This window comes from Peromyscus eremicus, chromosome 4 (assembly GCF_949786415.1).
Source record: "Peromyscus eremicus chromosome 4, PerEre_H2_v1, whole genome shotgun sequence".
Taxonomy (NCBI): Eukaryota; Metazoa; Chordata; class Mammalia; order Rodentia; family Cricetidae; genus Peromyscus; species Peromyscus eremicus.
In genome coordinates, this window is record NC_081419.1 from 148215466 (window position 1) to 148229079 (window position 13614).

Sequence of the window (13614 nt, forward strand, 5' to 3'; positions counted from 1 at the left end):
CGACCCCCAGATCCTCCCACCCCTTTGGTAGGCATACAGAGGAACCCTAGATCCCCCCACTCCTTGGATAGGCATGCACATGACCTCCCAGGTTCCCCCACCCTTTTGATAGGCATGCACATGACCCCCTAAGTCCACCCCCCACCCTTTTGATAGGCATGCACATGACCCCCCAGTTCCCCGACCCCTTTGGTAGACATACACATGACCCCCAGATCCCCCTACCCTTTTGATAGACATGCACATGACCTGCATATCTCCACCCACACCCTTTCGATGGGCATGCGCATGACCCCCAGATTCCCCCACTCCTTTGGCAGACATGCACATGGCCCCCAGATCTCTCCCTACTAGTGGGCATGCACATGATCCCAAGATCCTCGCCCTACTGGTGGGCATGCACATGACCCCTAGACTCCCCCACTCCTTTGACAGACATGCACATGACCCAGATCTCTCCCTACTGGTGGGCATGCTCATGACCCCCAGCTCCCCACCCTACTGGCAGGCATACACATGACCCCCAGATCCCCGCCCTACTGCCGGGCATACACATGACCCCCAGATCCCTCCCTACTGCCAGGCATACACATGACCCCCAGATCCCCACCCTCCTGCCAGGCATGCACATAACCTTCAGATCCCTCCCTACTGGTGGGCATACACATGACCCCCAGATCCCTCCCTACTGGTGGGCATGCACATGACCCCCAGGTCCCCTCCTGAGGCCCACCTCCCACCCCTCCTGCCTATAGTAGCTGCTGGTCCCCATCTTTTATCCCTGCTAATTAGTATTCTGCCCTGTTCCTAGGAAGAGGGATGGTTTAACTGTCTCCATCTTGTGCCTTTAATCATAAACGTCAGCAAAAGCAGCTCTGTCCTACCTTTGTCACTACCACCCCAGCCCTCTGCCTCAGTTTCCCCATTAGAAAGATAGAGCCCGCTCCTCTCCATGTCCTGTTCTGTGCCATCAGGCCTCACTCACACCCTGCAAGTGCTGTGCATGCTAATCCTCTAATCCCCCACTACACATGCAGAAGACAAGATGAAATCTGCTCCAAGCAAGGGGGACTTTGCTGGTACCCCTAAAGACATGCTCATGGTTCCCTACGGCTATGTCTGGCATAAAGACTGTCTCCTAAAAGACACAGCATTATGAATCACTGTAACCTCCATAAATTAGCATTCTGTCTGGGGGACACCACCCACCTCCCATAGCAGAGGTTGTGACCTTCACCTGTAGGGTCAGTGACTCCCACTGCATGCAGATCACCCCAGAAAGATCACATAGGCTAACTCAAGGACTGGCTAAAATAAGAAGCCACGAACCATTTAGCCAACTCCTCCCCCAATGTACATGAACCCCATGCCTACCAATAACATGGGGACCTAATCACACTGGAGGCCAGTGTGCATTAACATGGTTAAGCAAAAGTTCTGTGAGCCACAGAACCCAAACACCATCTCTCCGTAACACTGTCTTCTCCCTGTGATAGGTTTATAGCTATTTAAATAAAGGATCAATCTACAAAGAAATATATGGGAATGGGAAGCCCTAACATCTATAGTAAGCACTTATCACCTCTGGAGTGCATAACATACTGAATCCTAAGTCCAACGTGCACTAATCCTACCTCCACACCACCCCAATGTGTTCCTAGTCAAGGGGCCACTCAGGAAGTATTTAGGTGTGGTTAGACTAGCAGGTGGACCAGGTGCAATTTCTGGTACAGTTGATCAAGATCTCGATGCCACATCACTAATCTGCCCCCATTGGGCGTGTCCTCAGGACATGTTTGGGAAATTATAATTCCTCCAATCTCTACAGATCTGAGCCCACAACTCCTTGGAGAACAGAATACTATGCTTTTTAGTTGCCATGTCTCAATGAAGGTGACACCTTGGTGGGCAGGATGCAATATGATTTTCTTTTTTCTTTTCAATTCCACTGTAGTGAGAAGGCCACCAAGGTGCAGGACATCAAAAACAACCTGAAGGAGGCCATTGAAGTATGTGCCCAGCCCCTGACTGTACCTTTTAGCAACCCCCTCGTCCCATGGTGCTACCCCCTGACCATTTTGCTAAACCATTTTCAGACCATCGTGGCCGCCATGAGCAACCTGGTGCCCCCTGTGGAGCTGGCCAATCCTGAGAACCAGTTCCGTGTGGACTACATTCTGAGCGTGATGAATGTGCCCAACTTTGACTTTCCACCTGTAAGCCTCACCCCAGCTCTGGTTCCCCACCACCACCACCTGAGCATGAGCAAGGCCTGTGGGAAAACAAGGGAGAAGCTTGCATGTAGGCAAGACTGACCAGACACACATTTGCTATGTGAATGAATAAGTTCATTCCAAGCGTCCACTCAATACTAAAATAGATAAAGACATATTAGGGCTTTGTCCAGAATGGATGAGCAGACTTCTGTCGCCTCTTCTAGACCTCAGTTTACTTGACTCACAAGCAAACTTCACATGGCTTAATTCCCCTCATACACATGAAGACACACTGCATGTTGCATATGGCACAAGAGTCCTAATTGTCCTGTCAGTCCAAACAAGTGTCCTAAGACACTAGGACGCTCCAAACATAAATCACAAAATGGAACATTACAGGAAATAAGATGTTCCTCTTCAGGCCTCTGCCTGGGAGCCTGACCCTCTTGACAAGGGTCTCTTAGCTTCCTAAAAGCTATTTTTAGAGGGTAGAACTGCCCCATGTCAAGCATGTACATTTCAACCCTTTGTGGGGAAAAAGATTTTTCAAGCCGGAAGGAGAGACTTGTCTCCAATTAAGCTGTTACTGCCCCCTTAGACTTCTGTGGGGGTTTATGTATTTTTAATGGCTTTTGACTACCAACTTATGAGGGAAATTAGTATAGTCAGGTAATTTTTTAAAAATAGCTGTTGATTTAAAAAAGAAGTCAAGTGGGAAACACAGCATGGATAATACAAGCCTCTAGCTTCCATGATGTGTGTCTCTAACAGAAGACAAAATGGCAGCCTACCCAGAATGCATCTGGTGCCATTGACACCTGATACTAGTGTTGGCTTATGCTTTTAACACAAGATAGTACATATTCTTCCTACACAAACAATTCTGGGGAAAAAAAAGTTTACTCAATCATTTATTTGCCCCCACCCCCACAAAAGTAACAGAAGCAGCCACCAAAGACTGAGTGCTCCCCAAAGATGAAATTAATTTAATTGCGCTGATTTCTAGTGTTTAGCAGGACTGCAGGTTCTTCCCATTCATTGATTCATGCAGGGCTCACACTTGAACTCACACAGTGAACTGTGGCCTGGGAGTTCCCGGGGCAGGGTTTCCATTGGTATGTGTGCAGTTGGTATGTGTGCGCGTCTTTTAACCAACGATCTTTCCCGGTTCTCTTTCAGGAATTCTATGAGCACGCCAAGGCTCTGTGGGAGGACGAGGGAGTGCGTGCCTGCTACGAGCGCTCCAATGAGTACCAGCTGATTGATTGTGCCCAGTAGTAAGTAGCCACTAGCACGTGCACACACACGCACACGCACACGACAAACAGACACAAGCATACAGAAACAGGGAGACTACGAACCCACCAGCACTCAGAAAGTTCTAGTCCTGATTCATTTGTTTTATAAAGCTCTTAATTGTATTTTATAGCACACTGATAATATTTTACATAAACAATTAATACCTGTTAGAGCAAGACAATAATTACTTGTAGTAAAGTGGTGTTCGTGGTGAGCTCAATGGTAACTCAATGGAAATGACTTCTAAGCATTTGGGGCCATATACAATATGGTCCCGTCATAAAAACACACAGATATTTTTATTTGCCAGTGCCTTATAAGGCACAAAGCACCTCTGCTTTGGGGGGGAGGGGGTGCAGTGACCCTTTTCCTAGACCAGCTTTTCCACAGGGACTTCCTTGGTTACTTTCAGTGTTGCTACATATATAGGCATGTCACGGTTTAATACACAAAGTTATATGTTCTTTCAAGGAACTGAAAAACAGTCCCTATGGGCCCCAGCCCCCACTGCTCCTTCAACAAAGTTCCTGATTTTTCTCAAAAGTTTGTACTAAAAGCTGGAAGCACTAATTATAGAAACACAAAACAAATGGAAATCCTGGAATTGTTTGTGATCTGTATTCTGGATCCAATTCAGGAGTTAAGTACAGATACAAGACGAGGAGTCTCAGCCACCCCATGGTGAATTGCAGGGGGCAGTTTCTTTAATTAACAGTGATTTTAGCCAGCTTCTTTGGGGTCACACTGCTTTAAAGCTTTTTATTGTTGTCAAAAGCAGTACAGCCTACTCCTGAAAACTCTAAGCGCACCAACTGTGCAAACTTTTAAAGAAACTTCAAGAAAAAGTTGTCTAAGATGCCTGCCCGCCCCAGTGCACAGTGGCTGCCCGTTTCTTGTCTAAAGGCCTCCGTGGCAGGCCCTGGGCCTCGTGTTTCCTAAGCTGCCAGGTCTCTGTTTGTTGAGCTGCAGTGGGGCTGGCCCAACTCCAGATGTCTTCTCACAAGATTTGGTGCTAAGGATCTATTTATAGAATTGTGGTTCTGTTGCCATGGCAACATGCTGGAGGCCAGGGTGGCTGGGGAGCTATTTCTGGGCCTGTGCTGTAATGTAAGATTGACTGGGCCAGTTAGTGTATCCCCTAAGCCAGACTAACTCGGAACTGGTAAAAAGGAAGGGGAAGGAGTTAAAAAAAAAAAAAAGAAAAACTTAAAGGATTTCTTTAAATAGACCTTGCTCCTTTGAGATTTCTCTCATCTGGTTTAGTCTACTTTAAAACAGTTCCCAACCCACCCCCCCAAAAAAAAACAACCCTCAAAGCTAACATCTACATCACTTTTCCACATTACATTATCCCAATCTTGCAAAAGGCAAAAGCTAATTTCCCTAACTGTGTTTAGAGTCAAGCAACACTCACCAGATTGTGTTTTGTTTGTTTGTTTTATTTAAACTAAAAGTTTGGTGTCTGAAATGTTCAATTTCACAGGCCCAATAGATAGGAAGGGAACTTGGTGTTTTCTTCCTTTTCAGGGTGCTGAGGGCAAGAAGGGCCCCTTGATGCCCGAAGCTTTTGGTGGCTGGCTTCTTCCAAAGTAGATAGGGAGGGCTGGTTCTGAGTAACCAGAGCAGTCCGGTTTGCCCTGGAGCAGAGGCCTCTATGCCCTTAAACCTTGCTTAGGAAAGGGCTGAAATTTTAAAATTCCCTTTCACATCAAAATCAAGGGCCCGTCCGCCACCACCTTGCTGTCTGTTGTTTCTGTGTGTCCACCATTTGCCTTGTGGGGGACACACTTGGCACACGTGCTGACCACCATGTCCTCTTTTCTTCCAAGCTTCCTGGACAAGATTGATGTGATCAAGCAGGCCGACTACGTGCCAAGCGACCAGGTATGTGTGTGCCTCTGGCCTTAAGACTGTGGCTCCCGGTTGCTGATCCCCTTCTCGGGCAATTAGGGTGAGGATCACTGACCCGCTCTTTATTCTAGGACCTGCTTCGCTGCCGCGTCCTGACCTCTGGAATCTTTGAGACCAAGTTCCAGGTGGACAAAGTCAACTTCCAGTAAGTGAATGGTTGTCGAGTCCTAACTCTGGCTGTAGAGCAGTGGGCCCAGGGTAACCCAGTGTCCTTCCTCTTCCAGCATGTTTGATGTGGGCGGCCAGCGCGACGAACGCCGCAAGTGGATCCAGTGCTTCAATGATGTGACTGCCATCATCTTCGTGGTGGCCAGCAGCAGCTACAACATGGTCATTCGGGAGGACAACCAGACCAACCGTCTGCAGGAGGCTCTGAACCTCTTCAAGAGCATCTGGAACAACAGGTGTGTGGGGTCTCCCAGCCCACTCCGCAGGTCTGCTGTGTGCTCTGGCCCCAGCTCTGACCCCAGCTCTCTCTCCGCAGATGGCTGCGCACCATCTCTGTGATCCTCTTCCTCAACAAGCAGGATCTGCTTGCTGAGAAAGTCCTCGCTGGGAAATCGAAGATTGAGGACTACTTTCCAGAGTTCGCTCGCTACACCACTCCTGAGGATGGTACGTGCTCCGCACTGATGTGGGCAGGTGGTTCTTGGGCAAAGGGTGTGGCTAAGAGTCCCTACCCCCTCCCATGGTGAGTGGGTGGTAACGGGGACACTTATTTACCTCGTTTTCATATGCCGAGATCAAGAGTTTAGGAAATAGGCTATAATGGTTCTAAATTAATTAGAATAATTAATAATATTTGTGGCTTTTTTTGCAGCGACTCCCGAGCCCGGAGAGGACCCACGCGTGACCCGGGCCAAGTACTTCATCCGAGATGAGTTTCTGGTAAGTAGGACTTATCTGCAGTCCTTCATTTCTCATGGTTATTCTCCAGTCAGTTCTGGATTTGGAGATTGAGCCATCCCAGCATTCCATTTTTTATTTTACCCTCAATGACTGGTCCTCCGTGGTGGGGTGAGGGGTTCCTAGAGAGGGTTGCTGACTGAGCCTCCCTTCCGCTCACAGAGAATCAGCACTGCTAGTGGAGATGGGCGCCACTATTGCTACCCTCACTTTACCTGCGCCGTGGACACTGAGAACATCCGCCGTGTCTTCAACGACTGCCGCGACATCATCCAGCGCATGCATCTCCGCCAATACGAGCTGCTCTAAGAAGGGAACACCCAAATTTAATTCAGCCTTAAGCACAATTAATTAAGAGTGAAACTTAATTGAAAAGCAGTTGATCACCCACCATAGGGCATGATTAACAACGCAACCTTTCCTTTTTTCCCCAGTGATTCTGAAAACCCCTCTTCCCTTCAGCTTGCTTAGATGTTCCAAATTTAGTAAGCTTAAGGCGGCCTACAGAGAAAAAGAAAAAGAAATAGGCCACAAAAGTTCCCTCTCACTTTCAGTAAATAAAATAAAAGCAGCAACAAACAGAAATAAAGAAATAAATGAAATACAAAATGAAACATTGTATTGTGCAGCATTAAAAAATCAATAAAAATAAAATGTGAGCAAAGTATGATGTCACTCTTGACTGATTTGTGCCGAGTGGGTCCCAGGGTCCACAGGTGGGATTTGGTCTATGCACCAACTGGGTGGGCCTCTAAGGTGAAGGGCAGGTCCCAGGGTTATAAGTGGAGTGACACTCCTGTATATTGAGGGGTGGGGCAGTGGGCCCTAATCTTTGGCACACCAAAGTCTCCACCCTTTGTCTTCCCCTCAGGCAGAGATTGCTAGCTGCCCTTGCTTCCCCATCTGAGGCTAACAGCCTACTCCTTTGGGAATGGGGTGAGGTGAGGGGGGGTCTACCTGTGGGTGGGGGAGATGGGAGTTATTTGGGAAATATTTGAAAGCATTCCCACTTCATTCCACACCAAGATGAATTGGGTGCAGATTAATTACACATGTCTAAATTAAAATTTTAGTTCTTGCCATAAAGGAGGTTGGAGGGGATGGCTATAAGAAAATGAAAACACGAGCCGGGCGGTGGTGGCGCACGCCTTTAATCCCAGCACTCGGGAGGCAGAGCCAGGCGAATCTCTGTGAGTTCGAGGCCAGCCTGGGCTACCAAGTGAGTTCCAGGAGAGGCGCAAAGCTACACAGAGAAACCCTGTCTCGAAAAACCAAAAAAAAAAAAAAAAAAAAAGAAAGAAAATGAAAACACACAAAATATCCTGGGTGTGGGATTGGGTAAAATAAACAGGATTGACAATCAGTAAAGAGTTCTGAAGAATCAATAAGCAAAACTATGGGAAAAGTACATGAGTATGCAATTGCTAAAGGAGATAAAAATTACAAATACAACATAAGGTGTCATCACTCAATGAAAGAAGATATCATGATTGGGGTGAGATGGGGAGACTGGGGGGCCAATATTAAGCCTAATTGGGTTATGACTTGGGACTGAGATCTACTCTACCCCCTTCTTTGCCCTTCAGGCTCATTCTCCAAGTTTGTGCTTTCCATATAGGGAAGAGCCCAGTGTTGAACCCAGCATTAACACATCATATCTCTGAAATGGACCAAATGAGGCATGAGTCAAGTTAATTTTATAACCAAGACCCCCAAATATACTAGCTGTTCTATTATCCAAATCAATTAAGCCAGCCAGATTAAACTTTAGTATGGTTGACCTCAAGAATGATTGCCAAGGAGGGCAACAAAAGCAGCTCTTAACATTTCTATCTCTAGCTCTTCCCAAAGGCAGATCACATTGCCTCGACCTCGTAATTAGATTATGCAGATTTAAACCCCAAACTGTCCAAGTGACCCTATAATCCAAGTAAAGATAGAGGCTTACTATGCAAATGTCCAGGCAAGTCCACAAATTCCCATAATCCCTCAAAACTATCCAATAAATGTATAATCCAAGATGGAGGCTTGCTATGTAAATAGTCAGAAGACCTCAAGAATTCCTATAATCTTCCAACCTCTCCAATAGCCAAAATAAACATTCCATCCAAGGGCCTGCTATGCAAATAGTCTGAGCAGCCCACAAACTCCCACAATCCCTCCAAACTAGCCAATAAATACACAATCTAAGATGGAGGCTTGATATGCAAATAGCAAGACCTCTTCAAGTTCCCATAATCTTCCAAAGACACAATAAATACAATAAACAGTCCATGACTTGCTATCCAAATAGTCAAAAAGGCAGACCCACAAATTCCCATAGTCCCTCAAATTTTATATATACATAAACATGTAATCCAAGATGGAGGCTTGATGTGCAAATAGCCAGAAGACACGCCCACAAATTCCCACAGTTCTTCAAAACTGTCCAATAAATGCACAATCCAAGATGGAAGCTTGTTAAGCAAGTAGCCAGAAGACACTCCTATAAATCCCATAATCCTCCATTAACCTCCCCCCAATAAATATACAATAGAAATAAAGATGGGGGTTGCTGTGCAAATAGCCAAAAGACAGGCCCACAAATTCCCACCATCCCTCAAAACCACCCAATAAATGCAAAATTTAAGATAGAGGCTTAATATACAAATAGCTAGAAGACACACCCACAAATTCCCACAATCCCTCAAAGCTTTCCAATAAACATGCAACCCAAAATGGAGGCTTGCTATGCAATTAGCCAGAAGACACTCCCATAAATTTCCATTATCCTCCATTGACACCCCCCCAAATAAACATACAATAGAAATAAAGATGGGAGTTTGCTATGCAAATAGCCAAAGAGAACCCCACAAAAATCCCACAATTCGTCAAAACTACCCAATAAATGTATAATCTAAGATGGAGGTTAAATATGCAAATAGCTAGATGACACACTCACAAATCCCCACAATCCCTCAAAGCTTTCTAATAAATATACCCTCCAAGATGGAGGCTTGGGATGCAAATAGATAGAAGATACACCTATAATTTCACATAATCCCTGCAAACTACCCAATAAATGCATAATCCAAGATAGAGATTTGCTATGCAGATCTCCAGAAGACACGCCCTCCAAAATGTCCACAGTCATTCAAAACTGATCAACAATTGCACAGTTTAAGATGGAGGTTTGATTTGCAATCAGCTAGACACATCCACAGATTCCTACAATCCCTCAAAATTATCCAGTAAATTCATAGTCTAAGATGGAGGCTGTTATGCAAATAGCCAGAAGACACCCCCATAAATTCTCAAGGTCTTCCATTGACACCTTCCATTATCATAATATTCAATCCAGTGACTTGTTATGCAAATAGCTCAGTGATAGGCCTACCAATTCCCACATCTCTCAAAATTATTCAATGAACATATAACCCAAGATGGCTGTTTGATATGCAAATAGCCAAAAGATAGCTTTCTCAAGTTCCCACAATCCCTCAAAACTATCCAATAAATGCACAATCTAAGTTGGAGGCTTGGTATGCAAATAGCTTGAAGACACACCCACAAAGTCCCACAATTCCTCAAAACTATCCAATAAACATAACCCTCCAAGGTGGTGGCTTATTATACAAATAGCTAGATCGGTCTACAAATTTCCATAATCCTACCAAAGTAGTCAATGAATATATAATCAAAAATGGATGCTTTCTCTACAAATACCCAGAAGACCTCCCAAATCCTATTGACCCAAAGACCTACCGAAGACCCCTAAATCAACATAATATTCAACCCAATGACTTGCTATGTAGATAGCCAAATATACCCATAAATTCTCATGATCCTTCAATGACATGCCCCATTAACTAATAAATATTCAGTCCAATGATTTGCCATGCAAATAGAAGACAAGCCCACAAATTCCCACAATCTCTCAAAACTATCCAATAAATATACAATCTAAGATGGAGGCTTATTGTGCAAATAATTGCCAGAGGTACCCCCAAGTTCCCCTAATTCTCCAAAGACTCTCAATTAACATAATAAACTCTCAGTACAAAGGCTTACTGTGCAAACAGTCAGAGCAGACCACAAATTCCCACAATCCCTCACAGCCCTCAAATTCAGAAGCAAAACTCATTTTCTTGTATTCACTTGAAAATACAAGACCACACAGACACCTGATGGGACAACTAAGGTTTGAACCCTCAGACCCTGTCCCAAGGTGGCTTCCCGTAGTCCCCTTTTCCACAGAAATTCTAGAGCCCTCTCTGGATAATACACATAGCTTAGCATGAACCAACTATGCTTCAGAATGAAAATTCACATTCCCAGGCCACAGCTCAGTTATGTTAAATGGCTCCCTAGAGTCCCACCTTGCTGGTCAAAGCTGGCAGAGGCATCATGGTAGTTTCTAGAAGGTCAGCACAATGACGCCTACTGTGTGTCAGCACTGTAAAGTCTGTGAATATTTGGCTATGGCTGCCATTTTATCAGAGAGGCTAGAGAGGCCCCAGGGAAGACAGCCTTCTACTGAGGAAGAAAAATCCTGCTACTTGACCACTGCCCTACACTGCTGTCTTAGAAGATTCAGGAAGACAGGAAAAGGTCTCCTAGTGTTCTGCCACAATGCCAATTGTCAGGAGTCCAGAACATATGACTCCAAGGGGAAATCCTGTAGGGTGCCATGGGATTCCATGATCTGGTGGGAGGGAGACTGGCCTTGGGAATGCTCCTCCCTCCCTACAGGCTCTTCACTTTGTCTCAGGGACCCCTCTTCTCACTCAGTGGTGTTCAAGCCTTGTTTCCTCCACCTTAGGAGTCCACTTAAGACATTTTAAATTCCATTTCCCCTTTTGCCCTGGAACTAGATTTGTTAATTTGCATTTTAACAGTCTAATAAAAAAGTAATAGTCATTTTCCTAATGTATAATGACTGCATCATACGTGTATTTTGGTATATATCATATACTTAGACATAACTTGGATAGGGCTATTTAAAATTCTAGAATTTTAAGAATTAAAAAAGAGTTTGGGGGTTCATTAAAATGCCATTTTTTTCAAGTGTTTAGGCTCAGTTTTAAACCTTTATTTGACTGTAAAACAACATATTTTCTGAAAGTGACAAATTGTGCCACACTTTATTCAGGTGTCTAGGCCGTGAGTTCCACATGATCTGTCAATGACCTTATGGAGACCAAAATGTAAAAGCAGATGAGAGGCCCCTCACTTCGATGGAGGACCTAGAACCCAGCAAGTTCTCCTGTTCCACTCTAGTTTAAATTTGGTCACAATTATCCGCAAAGAGAGGATGATGCCCACAGAGCTGTTCTAACATCAGGCAGTCGCTTAGTTCATTGGGATGCTTTTGGCCATTTTTCATTCAGTTTATACACAAAGTATAGGATCTGTGCAAGCAAGCCATTTTGCTTTTGTGGGGTTCCTATTCAAGCAGGAACAGGAAAGAGAGAGAGGCTCTTATTTACCAAATAAACAATCAAAGCATTTACAGCTTTAGGCAAAGCCCCTGAGGAGATAAACGTCAGGGATGATGGACAATAAGAAGAAATTGGGAGAGTGGAGGAGGGCCTCTGAGGGAGGTCAATATATAACTTTTTATTTTATGCTATGTGTAAGAGTGTTTGACTGTATGTGTGTGTGTGCACTGCACCCTCTAGAACTGGAGTTGCAGATGGTTGCGAACTACCATATGGATGCTGGGAACTGAACCTGGGTCCTCTGCAAGAGCAGCCAATGTCTCAATCTCTGAGCACCATGCTAAGCCATGGGTGAGGTTTTTAAAAACAGGAGTGTGAAGGACAAGACAGAGCTAGCCACTCCAGCTCTGGTGCTGGGTCATCATTAATATTATTGTTGTTATTAACTATTAATGAACGCAGCTGGTATTCTTCAAGTGCTTTGCCATGGACCAGGTGCTGTCAAGGGTCTTGTAAGGGCATCTCATTTTATTTTTTAGATGCCTGGGAGGATGTTAAGCTGTGACTGATGGCAGGCCCCATCCTATTATACAAACATGAGCTTAAAAGTCAAAAGAGATAAGTGTATCTACTGTGAATAATATATATGAACAATGCTTTTTTATTGAGGGCAGTGCCAGAGAGTCACTGCAAGATGTACTGTCCTGGAGTCGCTGTCACCCAGGTTCCTGTTTTAAAAAAGACCTTTGTGTCTCCAGATAATCTTCCTCTCTTGAAATGTTCAGATTCTGTTTTCAGGGCTTGTCTATTGGTGGTATTGGTTAGGAATGTGTTCAACTGTGAAAAAGAGAACTCTGCCTCAGAGTGTCTCTCTGAGCATGAATTCCAAAGGCAGGTGGCTCCTGGAGTTACTCCAGCAGCCAGCGTGAGCAGGGCCGAGGCCACAGCTGTTTGTCTCTCACAGTGGAGAGCAGAAGGAGCACACAAGCCAGTTAACACTCTTTCTGTCTTTCTTAGCTGCCCTTCCATTTATTCCCTTCCATGTGGAACATGTAGACAGAGATGGCCAGGTGAACTAGCTGGCTGGACACCACAATCACATGTTTGTAATGTCCTGCAGCATGCCCTTGATGGAAAGCCTAATACCTGCAGGTGACAGAGCAAAGCCCACAGCTTCTCAGCCCTCAGGGGTAATTTGCATAATTTAATACAAATAATTTAGAAGCTAAGAAGAAATAATTGTCCAGGGGAAAAAAAAGGAATTGATTACCCAATTTGGTCTCCCAAATTGACCTCCACGGAGACAACAATCTAAGCAGACTCAGTTAAGTTACCCAAGTAGAGAAAAAGTCATGATTAGAGCACTCCATGACAAACAGGCTCCTGATTAGTGCTGGGGCTGGAACACAAAGGAATGTTCTGGGTGTGCATAGCCTCTGTTTATTTCTATAAATGATAGTAGCGAAGATATTCTGCTGAGAAAACTTACTGAGCTGTATGTTTATGTGTATTATATTTCAAAATTTTCTTATTCAAGCAAGATGTGGTTCCTCACACTTGTAATCCTAGCACTCAGGAAGCTGAGGCAGGAGGACTGTGAATTCCAAGCCAACCTGGAATATCAGAATGTTTAGAGAGTTCCAGATTAACCTGGCCCATGAGACTGGCCCATGAGATCTGATTTAAAAAGAAAGAAAGAAAGAAAGAAAGAAAGAAAGAAAGAAAGAAAGAAAGAAAGAAAGAAAGAAAAGAGGAAAAAATAAAAGAAAGAAAAGCTTTTTAAAAAGGCACCAGGCCCATATGGTTTTACAGGAGAATTGTACTAAGCCTTGAAAGATCATATGCTATTTAAATTATACCAG

The 13614-nt window shown here is 44.6% G+C and overlaps 1 protein-coding gene across 9 annotated transcripts in view; it reads left to right on the top strand.

Moving 5' to 3' along the window:
- Window positions 1-6999, top strand: part of LOC131910033 (guanine nucleotide-binding protein G(s) subunit alpha) — a 51165-nt gene extending 44166 nt beyond the window's left edge. For 5 of the 9 annotated variants that reach the window (XM_059262032.1, XM_059262033.1, XM_059262040.1 and 2 more), the window contains 9 exons: window positions 1955-2009; window positions 2097-2216; window positions 3396-3493; window positions 5345-5399; window positions 5498-5571; window positions 5651-5830; window positions 5911-6041; window positions 6247-6314; window positions 6495-6999. In XM_059262032.1, coding sequence (XP_059118015.1) covers window positions 1955-2009; window positions 2097-2216; window positions 3396-3493; window positions 5345-5399; window positions 5498-5571; window positions 5651-5830; window positions 5911-6041; window positions 6247-6314; window positions 6495-6641 — 928 coding nt within the window. In that variant the 3' untranslated portion in view covers window positions 6642-6999. Of the gene's footprint in view, window positions 1-1703; window positions 1707-1951; window positions 2010-2096; window positions 2217-3395; window positions 3494-4548; window positions 4678-5344; window positions 5400-5497; window positions 5572-5650; window positions 5831-5910; window positions 6042-6246; window positions 6315-6494 lie in introns of those variants that run through there. The other 4 variants (XM_059262034.1, XM_059262037.1, XM_059262039.1 and 1 more) reach the window with 4 other exon arrangements.
- Window positions 7000-13614: the final 6615 nt, after the last annotated feature.